General features: G+C 37.9%; 1 protein-coding gene across 1 annotated transcript in view; it reads left to right on the top strand.

Moving 5' to 3' along the window:
- The window catches only part of celsr1a (cadherin EGF LAG seven-pass G-type receptor 1a), a 95,872-nt gene extending 86,529 nt beyond the window's left edge, over positions 1-9,343 (top strand). Inside the window, exons 25-35 of the mRNA XM_016457419.1 lie at positions 75-249; positions 2,107-2,219; positions 2,313-2,392; positions 2,485-2,611; positions 3,759-3,884; positions 4,148-4,284; positions 6,086-6,186; positions 6,354-6,509; positions 6,619-6,846; positions 6,948-7,212; positions 8,298-9,343. Coding sequence (XP_016312905.1) covers positions 75-249; positions 2,107-2,219; positions 2,313-2,392; positions 2,485-2,611; positions 3,759-3,884; positions 4,148-4,284; positions 6,086-6,186; positions 6,354-6,509; positions 6,619-6,846; positions 6,948-7,212; positions 8,298-8,322 — 1,533 coding nt within the window. The 3' untranslated portion in view covers positions 8,323-9,343. The remainder of the gene's footprint in view (positions 1-74; positions 250-2,106; positions 2,220-2,312; positions 2,393-2,484; positions 2,612-3,758; positions 3,885-4,147; positions 4,285-6,085; positions 6,187-6,353; positions 6,510-6,618; positions 6,847-6,947; positions 7,213-8,297) is intronic.
- The last annotated feature ends 1,908 nt before the right edge of the window (positions 9,344-11,251 follow it).

The following is an 11,251-nucleotide window of genomic DNA, read 5'->3' as shown; positions in this document are numbered from 1 at the left end:
CTCTCTCGCTCTCTCTCTCTCTCTCTCCCTCTCCCTCTCTCTCTCTCCCTCTCTCTCTCTCTCTCTCTCTCTAGTTTGTTTGTACGGTAATAGCCATTCTTTTGCACTACTTCTACATGTGCACGTTTGCCTGGACATTTGTGGAGGGTTTGCACATTTACCGTATGCTCACTGAAGTCAGAAACATCAACCACGGCCACATGCGCTTCTACTACGCCATCGGCTGGGGGATACCTGCTATTATTACAGGTCAGAGACACACACACACACCCTCTCTAGTCTATTCACTAATTACTATTTCATGTACATACATTACACCCAACCCAGTGTCTGTCCAGGTTCATATTTGTACGCTCAGCGTAAGTCCACTGTGTCAACACGGATACACACCTTCAGCTCATGAATTTCCCTAATAGACTATTAGAAATGTTTGTAAACCAGCACACACACGCATTCATGTCGTCGTGCTTGGACTCGCCCATTCTTTTGGATGGTGTGTGTGTGATCCCTGTGGGAACGAGACAGGATGCCAATGTCTTCATATTACTACCTCTCGCTCTCTTGCTCGCTCTTTTTTCTTTCTTTCTCTGTTTTCTCTCCGATGGCTCTGCTCTCCATAATGGGTGTCACTTTCTCCACTGGCACATGCTCAAAGCGGTGAAAGAGCCCCTATCCAAGAGATAATAGAGGCTGACCCGACTCCTCTCTGCTCCTCCCAGCTTAATGAATGGCTGCTTGCTTTCTTTACTCCATTCTGTAATTCATTGCTCATACTGTTGCTTAGGGATTTTAACAGACTTCAGTGTGTAACTCATCCTGCTCTGTTCTGCTTATAGAGGAGAAGTATGCTGTTACTTTTCTAAGTGATCACATTGCGAACTTACATTGGCCGCCAAGTGCATGTGTCTTTTAAGTCCATGAGACTGTAGGGTGTCCCATTTGTCATTTTAACTTTCAGAAGGGTGCTCGCAAGCGCCTCCTTGGCGCCAGTATGAGCCCTAGCTGCACACTTCTGCTCAACCCGCACTGAGGCAAGCTTCACTGTAGATCTCTACCCAACAGTCAAAGCGCCATTACGTCACGAAAGTGTGGACTCAGAGAAAGACTGTGAGGGTTTAGGGTGTGATTTGGGACAGGGCCATAGCAGTCATTCAGGACCAAGTGTGACTCACATGTCCTGAAAAGTGAAGCCAAAACATTTCAATCGCCCCCTGGTGGCTGACTGGGTTTTATAAACTATGTCCTCTCCATGTAAACAAATGGGACGTGAGCCAAATTAAAAAATCAAATTACATGTCAAATAATTTTTTCCCAAAGATGGTTCCCATCATTTTAGGTAGTTCTTATCATGCTGATGTATGTTCCAGTGTTCATTTTTCTAAAAGGTTTGCTTTTTTGATGCTATAAATATGGGATGTGGTGTCATGATTAAGTGCTTGTGATTGGGTTTGTGGGAGTTTGGGTAGGATTGTGATACTGCACTCCACCTCGCGAGCACTACTGCGCAGACTCACACTGTGTACACCGTTGTCGTGTTGCGACGCAACAGCTAAAGTCTGTCTACACTGGACGTGACAAAGTGACCGTTAAAACTCATTTGAACGTTGTGTCAGTACGTCATAAATAGAGCGCGGCATCAATTTACTGTTGGGGATTTGTTGCGCCGCGCCGCATCCAGTGTAGACAGCATCACTGATTATAATGGGTTCTATAGTATTTTGTTGCGTTGCATCGTGCCACTCACGTCTGATGTAGACACGATGTCAGTCTCTAAATGATGCCACTGGCGCAAGATGACAGTGACCATACCTGGGATGTTTTGGCTTCACTTATCTATAGTAGAAGGAAGACACGTCGTTCATCTTTTTTTTTACAGTCTATGCTCAGGACACTAAAGCAGCATGCTTAGAAACCAGTCAGAACACCTTAGCAACTCCAAACAACCTCAACAGCATAGCAACACTTTAATAGCACTCTGAACACTATAGCGACCACTAAGCAACACCCCAGAAATTACAGGTATTTAACAATGCCCTGGCAACCACCCACAACAGTATGTTTTCTTAAGATGTTGTAAAAGTTATATTGATGTTTGTGTCCCATCAGGTTTGGCTGTGGGCTTGGATCCTCAAGGATATGGGAACCCTGACTTCTGCTGGCTGTCCGTCCACGACACCCTCATCTGGAGTTTTGCAGGACCCATCGCTTTAGTGGTGCTGGTAAGTCCATCTACTCATCATTTGTTCATCATTCTAACTAGTCTCATTCCATTCTCCGTACTCAGCTGATCATATGTCATAATCCTTAAACAGGTCAACATCATTATCTTTGTGCTGGCGGCAAAGGCGTCGTGTGGCCGTAGGCAACGTTCCTATGAAAAGTCTGGAGTCATGTAAGACAGTGTTACCCTGTCCCTTGAGAGCATTTTATGAGGATTGTTTTATGAAATATGGTACTTATTGTGGTTTTCTACATGTGCTCCAGTCCTGCTCTGCGGATGGCCTTTCTGCTCCTGTTGCTCATTAGCGCCACCTGGCTGCTGGGTTTAATGGCTGTTAACAGTAATGTCATGACCTTCCACTATCTGTTTGCCATCTTCAGCTGTCTGCAGGTAACAGTTGTTCTATTCTTGACCTCAGTTTTTCCAAAACAGACTAATAAGGCAAGCATAATTTTAACTATTGTTCATAGTAAGGCTCGCTATACATGCAAAAGCGCTAAACAACCTCTATGTGTGTTCTTGTGTACGGAAATCTTGCAGACTGCAGTGCAGATGCAGGATGTGTTTAATACATCAACAAGTGTTGTTATTGTTAACTAAAAGTAAAAGTTAAGTTCTGTAATAGAAACTAAGTTGAAATGTATTAAAATATAAATATTAGATGAAAAAAATGTACACTTAGAAAATGTAAAAATTAGAAATATTGCCTTAGCAACTTGTTGAAATTAAAAGTTTAAATTGTTTATTATGTAAGGAATAATTGACGACGGGCCGTTGAATTATTAGACAAATAATGCACACCCGAGGTGGTGAGGCCGCTACACCTCGGGTGTGCATTATTTTTCCTCAGTGGTAGAGCATTGCATTAGCAGCGCAAAAGGTTGTGGGTTCGATTCCCTGGGAACACACATACTGGTAAAAAATGTATAGCCTAAATGTACTGTAAGTCGCTTTGGATAAAAGCGTCTGCTAAATGCATAAATTAAATTAAATTAAATTGAAGTAATACAATTACAAACACTAAAACTAAAATCAAATAAATAGAAATGTTAAAACAATTATAAAAAAGGACATAGCAAAAATTGAAAACTGAAAATTGAATTTGAAAACCGATTTGAAAATTCTGTCATCATTTACTCACCCTCAAGTTGTTCCAAACCTGCATGAGTTTCTTTCTTCTGCTGAACACAAAAGAAGATATTTGGAAGAAAGTTAAGAATAAAAATCAGGCTGACGTCAGTATTTGACGCCAATTTGGCATCAATTTTGGTTACACAACCTAAAAACTACAAATAGCAGCATCAGCTGACGTCAGTACTGGACATCAAATTAATATTGACATTAGACATTGAATTGACATCGTCACCCAACATAGCAACCAAAATTTAACCAAATACCAATGTCTTATGACGTCGTGTGCCTGCTGGGTAGCCATTGACTTCCATAGTATTTTTTTCCTATACTATAGAAGACAATGCCTACCAGGAACTGTTTAGTAAACTATCCCTTTATAAACCATTTCCTGTTTGTTTTTCAGGGCATATTCATTTTCCTCTTCCACATCGTGTTCAATAAAGAGGTGAGGAAAAATCTAAAAAACGTTTTCACGGGAAAGAAACCGTTACCTGATGAGTCCAGCGCCACACGCACCACCCTACTTACAGTAAGTCACTACAACACGTTTATGCTATTAAATATTTACACATTCATTGTTTTTCACAGGTCTAGAAACAGCAGTTAGGATCGGTTTAAATGTCAGTTTATCTTGTAGTAGCAAATTAATAAGGAAGTCATTTAAGTAATTTGCAAGCAATAAGAAAGTAATTTCACGTAATTTGGCATCAAAGGAAGCTGTGAAGTGGTCTAGCATTTGGAAATGTATTATTTTGCTTGATTTACAGTTCTGTGCTCTTTCCCTGTCCTTAGCGTACATTAAACTGTAATAACACATACATGGAGGACGGCACGCTGTACCGCTCTGCCATCGGCGAGTCGACGGTGTCTCTGGAGAGCACAGTCAGGTCAGCCAAGAGTCACAGCAGCTACCTTACTTACACGCACAGGTAACATGCTACTGCTGGGGCATGGCGCTACGCTCTCATTATGTAACATTTCACTTTCTCTCATCCTATTGATAACACTTTAATAACTTTCTATTTTATTCAAATGACTTTTCTCTTTTCATATGCATGAGCAAAGGTGCATTGCTTCTGCTTTGCTTTGCAGTGCTGCGATAATGTACACAAACTCCAAAACACATTCTTGCATGTATTCCTATGAATGTTGTGTATGCATGTGTATTGTGTACACTGAACGCAGGCATGCTCTGTTTATAGATTCAGTTCATTAGTAATTTTCAAAGCATGTATCATCATGTCTAAATAATTTGAATTTGTTGACAGGGTTCAATATTATGGTATGACGTATGCTATCTCGAAGGCACAATTCACCTCAATAGCATAATAGCAGATTGACCAACTAATTAGCTCACAGTATGACCAGTGTTGTTATTCTTAACTTAAACTAATATTAAACCTATTAAAATAGTTTAGCAATTCAAATAAAGCTTAATTAAAATTAAATATAAATACTGGAGTACTAAATCTGAAATAGAAATAAAACTAAATAGAAATATTACATCAAACAAAAACTAATAAAATGACAAAAACACAGATTACTAAAACAATAATAGATAATGCTATAATAATATATAAATAATGCTAAAATAACACTAAGTAAGACTGGGAAATATAGGTTAATAAATTAATTTAAATTAACAGGTTTCAGCATTTTGATAAGTATATGCTCTCAAACAGCCATTGTTGCCAAGCAAATCTAAAATGTGTAAAGTAAAATAAAATAAAAATCAATTTAAAAAATAATAATACTTCAGTAGAATGTTTACTACAATAAGCACTAGGAAGCATGATGTTTAACCTTTTCTTATAAAACAGATAGTTCCAGTCCTTGATTCTGATTGGCTGAGCCATGTTCGAAGCTGTTGTAAATTACTCTACAAACATACACCTTTGTTTACGTTTGTGTGTTGCTCGGCAACCACTTTGTTGCAACCACAACTGATTCTGAGGAACTACATTGTTTGGTAACTCTGCTTCGCGTCATGCCTAACAATGCCCCTTTGCTGTTATAAATTCACTGTAAACAACGGCTTATTGGGGCTTCTTGCTTTAATTTCATGCTACAGTATAAATATACATAGTAATAAACAGTAAAATGTGTGTGTGTGTACAGTATATATATATATATATATATATATATATACAACAAATCATTGCATCACATTTTGAATTGATTTATTGACAGTTCAGAGGGACTGATTTGTGGAAATTAATTACACTAATTTAAAAGAGAGACATTTAAAAATATATTAAAATTGAAAACAGTTATTTTAAATTATATTAATATTTCCACAATATTACTGTTTCTACTGTATTTTCAACAAATTAAATACAGTCTTGGTGAGCATAACACCTAGGTGAGACTTCTACTTTTGAAAAGTATAGTGTATAATTTAAACATTTAATATATAGGCTAGTCATATTGTGTTATTGGAAGTTGTCAGAAATACGTTCGGTTTTAATGTTGCTTTAAGTTGGGGTATTAAATGAATGCCAAAACTCAGAATTTTGTTCGCGTACCCCTCACCGTCATCTCATGTACTCCAGTTTGAGAACCACTTGCTCTAGACAACAAGAATTTGAGCCAGACGATATGAAGTTAGTTATATATGGGTTATTAATTTTTAGTTTTTTCACTGCAATCTAAAACTCATTGCAACTAGAGGTCATGTGTTTGGCATCTGTCTTGAATATCAATCATTCTCCTGATTTCACTTCTACACAGGGATGAATTGGGTCAGAAGCCCAGTGTTTCATCTGGAAATGCTAAAGCCGGACACACTGACATTGACGGCTCACTCTTCCGTAACGGCACTAAAGCAGATGGTAAGAAAAAGTTGAAAAACGTTTTCAAGCCAACACTAATACGTTTATTTACTGCCTGTTATCCACATGTAGACAAGCCCAATGTAGTGTGACATCTATATTTGTGAACTGCCAAACTGTGTATGTCACCTCAAATAAAGAGCTGACATATATTTGTGTGTATTCAGACTCAGATTCAGACAGCGAGCTCTCTGTGGATGAACACAGCAGCTCATACGCCTCCTCTCACTCGTCCGACAGTGAAGATGAAGACATGGACATGAAGCCAAAGTGGAATAATGAAAGACAACCATTACACAGCACTCCAAAGGGTACAAGAGAAGGTATTTTGCCTTCGGAATTGCATTAAAATATGGAAATCTGACATTGATGGATGCATTTACAAGTTAAGTGAAGTGTCAAATAACATTAACCTCTTCTTCTGTGTCTCAGTGGACACTGTGTCCAATCACGTGAAGCCTTACTGGCCGACTGAAGCCATGACAGCCAGTGACAGTGAAGATCCCGCAGGGGCAGAGAGACTGAGAGTGGAGACTAAAGTTAACGTGGAGCTCCATCAGGAAAATAAACTCAATCACACTGGAGAGACCACTCAGGACCAAGACCACCCAACAGCCTCCATCCAAGCCAACAGCAACCACCAGCCTGAACAGAGGAAGGGTGAGAGTTAATTAACATCAAGTCAAATTGTGATTTGATGTTGCCTCTGTGTTATACATTCTACATATATACTAATATTCCCGTGTACTTTCTCCTCATAGGGATTCTAAAGAATAAGATCACATATCCTCCTCCACTGACAGACAAAAACATGAAAAACAAACTTAGGGAGAAGTTATCGGACTACAACCCACCCACCATCTCCTCCAGAGCGCCTTCTATAGCCTCTAATGATGGGGGCAATGGTCACAATGTCCTAAACAAGCCCCCTCATCGGCTAGCCGTCCCACCACGAGAGCAGCAGAACGGCATGGCCATGAATCTGAGATCAGGGACCGTTAACGGCGGCAACCAGTCAGACTCTGAGTAAGACACCTTTCTGTCGTGCATCTTGTTTCACTCAAAACTTTTTTTATTTATTTATTTATTATTTGTTTATCCATTACAAAAATAAAAGCATTATTTTAGTAGTAGAATTTTGTCCAGATCATATTTCACTCAGAATTCAATATAAAATATGGTAGCTTTTTACAATTGGGCCTCATTTGTTAACATTTGTTAACTACATTATTTATGCCAGCATTTATTAATCTTAGTTCATATTAATTTGAACATTTGCCGTAAAATTTTTAAGAGCATAAGTTGTATCTGTTGACGTGACAAAACAATGAACACATATTTTTATTAACTAATTTTACATTTTAATTTTTTCACCCAAAAATGAAAATTTCATCATTTACTCACCCTCATTTTGTTCCAAACCTGTATGAGTTTCTTTCTTATATAGAACACAAAAGAAGATATTTTGAAGAACCAAACATTGACTTCCATAGTAGGGAAAGAAATACTATGGAAATCAATGGAGACCAACAACTATTTGATTACCAGCATTCTTTAAAATATCTTCTTTTATGTTTAGCATAAGAAAGAAACTCATACAGGTTTGGAATGACATGAGGGTGAGTAAAGGATGAACTATCCCTTTAACTATGTTTAAGAAATTCTGTGCGATATTGCTTACTCCAAATTCAGATTAGTTAATGCATTAATTACTGTTAACATATGAGACCATATTGCAAAATGTTACAAAAAAAATAAATTACTCTGAATTTAATTGATAATAGCGATACTGAAGAAAGACTGATATCACTACTATTTTTTCTCACTTCAACTTGGTAGTGATACCAAATATCTCTGCATTATATATTTAAAAAAGAAGATAAAATAACACCTTTTCAAAATGAACTGCCATTTGTTTTTGCATGCTTTTGAAAAGTGAGCCCTCCAATTCTGTTCAGCTCTTTGTGTCTACTGAAGCATGTGTGTCGAAACAATGAATGTCTTCTTTACACCTGTTGTTCATGTGGCATGCGGCTGCTGTACTTGGCCCAAACACCCTTCTAACCCGCATGTATCCTCCTTCCTTTTCTCTCCCTTTCTGCTCACTACAGCGGCAGTAATGAAACATCAATCTGACCCAGCAGGAAACCTGAGGAACTTCTGCCCTCGTGAGGGGAGAATATCAGCCCTTGACAGTGGGAGGAATGTGGAAAATGACAGTGGATTACCCAAAGACCCTCCCTATAGGTGCACCTTGCCCTCCAGCGTGTCCCTGGGGTCCAGGCTCCATCGGAAAACAGTATTACTGCAGACGTCTGCCTGTGAAACAAATGATAAGGAAAGAAAAGGGAATGTATGTAAATATGCAAGACAGGGTCAGCGAGGATATATGGAAACTGTGCCAAACCACTAGACGTGGGACTACAACCCTCCCAGCATGCCGAGCGGCAAGCTCTGACCGAGTGACAGGTGGACTTGAAGAGACACATAAGACTTTGTGTAATTTTGTACGTTTTAGCACTAGTGCTTCTTAAAGCTGTGCAAGTGTGGAACTGTGTAGAGACATTTTCTGATTATGAAAAGTAAATCACGGAATGCTGAAATTTTCACCAAGTGCCCGGCTCGGCCTGTCCTCATTGAGGAGATCCGTCTCGTAACTAATATGTTTCTCATGTAATTACTGTGTAGATATATATTTCTTTGTTTGTTCTTTTGAAATTGTAATATTTTAAGGTCATTTGTATATTGAAAAGCATTTTTAATAACATTTAATACAAGATCATTTTTTATCCAATGTGGTTAAATCAATAATGTTTTGTACTTGATTTGCAGAGTTAATAATTTGGGTTTCTATGGTGCTGTAGTCCCAAAACACAAGACTAAAAGTCTACTGTTCACCTTTGACAATATTCAGTGGCGATGTTTAATAACGTTTGAACTGTGAAGACATAGCCCTTAGACTCAAGGAAATGAAAATGGATGTTTTATTTTGTAATTAAATGACAGTTCACGATTCATATTCCAAAGAAACAGCAGAGAAAAAGACTTGCAGGTGTTTTAAATCATTTTTTCATAACAAAAGACACTGGATTTCTTATGACATAGCCGTATTTATTTTTTATGTTTTGAGACACTGGACAAAAATTGAAGCTGTAAAAATAAAAGCTCTCTGAATTTATATTTTTGTTGTATAATATCTTGTCTTTTCTCATGCCAAGCACAACATGTGAGGTAAAGTATAATATGATATACTAACACTTTTTTTTTTTTTAAGTTTAGCTATAAAGTGTAAAAATAAGTATTACGCATAACGTATGCGCTGTTTTACAATTGCACTACTCTACTGCTTTATATCTTGAGGCTATAGTGCTAGTACAGGCATATTTCACAAATTAACCTTAATTGTGATTAAAGCAGTTAATTTGATCCCTGACTGTCAATGTATTATTGCTTAATTCTATAATAGTATCTATTGAAGTATCTAATAAGACGCCAATATAAATGGGTCTTGATACTACATACCTCTGTGACATGCTCTTTATGTTAGCATAGCTTTAGTTGATGTATTATTTCCAAAGGCATCACAACTTTTTACACTAAACAATTCTAAACAAAATCCTAACAAACTAATCATCTTTTGTTGTGCAAGGAATTTTGGATAATATCAGCCCAAAAGGCATGCACAGATGCACGCTTCAAAAAGTCATCAGGAATTATAAAGCATCCAGGTATCTTTTGCACATTATTTTCTACTTACTGACTCTAATTGTGTATACTAGTTAGGATGGATACTATGCAAACTTCATCAGTAGGTCCATTTGAGTGCCTTTTCTGACTTACTTCACTCAGGCCTGCTTTCTGCCCTTTACCCTAAATTCCAGTATGAAGCTTTTACTGTCGCAGGTGGCAGAGAGCAAGAATTCATCTTCAGCTGAGCTTGATTATCCTGAGTGCTTTTAACTGCCTCGCTTCAAAGGGCACATGAAATATTAACAACTGAGCTGAACTCACGCTCAGAATGAGAAAGAAAGTAACTCTAAGCCAAACCCTAATTCTAACCCTAACCATATATTAAGTACATGTAGTTAATTAATATTACTCCATGCTTAAATGTATAATTACACTGTAACAAGGACACCTTAAAATAAAGTGTAACCGCATTTGTCTACTCTCATGTGAGGTAGACTTCTCAACCTTCCCAAATTGAGTGAGCAGAAACAATTTCCAACTGGAATTCTTCTGTATAGTACGTGCAAACGCAGAGTGATACAAATAGCTCTGCCAATCAAAATTGTGAACTAGAAATAACTTTTGTACACTAGCAAATTGCAATTTTTAAAAGAAGCACTACCATTACTCTGAAGGATGAACTTGACCGTCAGCCTCCACATCACTGTCAAAAACTCCCCCCTCAAAAGCAGATGCTGATGGCTTTTCAAGAGGGACTAGTCTTTCACAATCCACTGGTATGTAATGCATGTTTTTTACCATCCAATCACAGTCAGATCCCGTCCTACTTTTTTCTTCTTGAACAACAGGTTTCACTTAGAAATATGTAATATTAGCGAAATAAGCTGGGTACATGAATGAAATGGGCTGCAAATCCCAAGTAATATGTATGAAAGAGCATTCCTCTGTTGTCAGGTCTGACACTGTTTGGGAAGAAATCTAATTTGGTGGATAGAGTTACAGCTTACTTTGAGCTGTCAGTCAGCTTAGTGCTGATAAACTTTGCCCTTTCCTGAAGTCTCACATACGCAATGCCATCAGAGTGGATGGGAAAATGAGGGCAAAATAGGTTGGAAATGTTCTCTGGGAAGTAGCCTCTCTCTTCACTGGGGTATTTATTCAGTATTTTCACAGCAGAAATGGTTAAATCTATATACAAAATGTTTGTTGTCAAATAAATCTGTGAGAGTGCATTGTCCCCACCCAGGTCCATTTGTTATTGTTTCATGATTTCTGCTGATCTAAGAAAATGCAATGATAGCATGGTAGTTTTATTACTCTCATCATCTATATAGTAAATGACAAGGATAATTTGTCACTGCTTCAGTCTGTTTTA

The sequence above is a fragment of the Sinocyclocheilus anshuiensis genome, unplaced genomic scaffold (genome assembly GCF_001515605.1).
Source record: "Sinocyclocheilus anshuiensis isolate Anshui unplaced genomic scaffold, SAMN03320099.WGS_v1.1 scaffold1016, whole genome shotgun sequence".
In the NCBI taxonomy this organism is placed as follows: domain Eukaryota; kingdom Metazoa; phylum Chordata; class Actinopteri; order Cypriniformes; family Cyprinidae; genus Sinocyclocheilus; species Sinocyclocheilus anshuiensis.
Note: the sequence above shows the minus strand (reverse complement) of the source record. Positions and strands in the feature narration are given on the sequence as shown.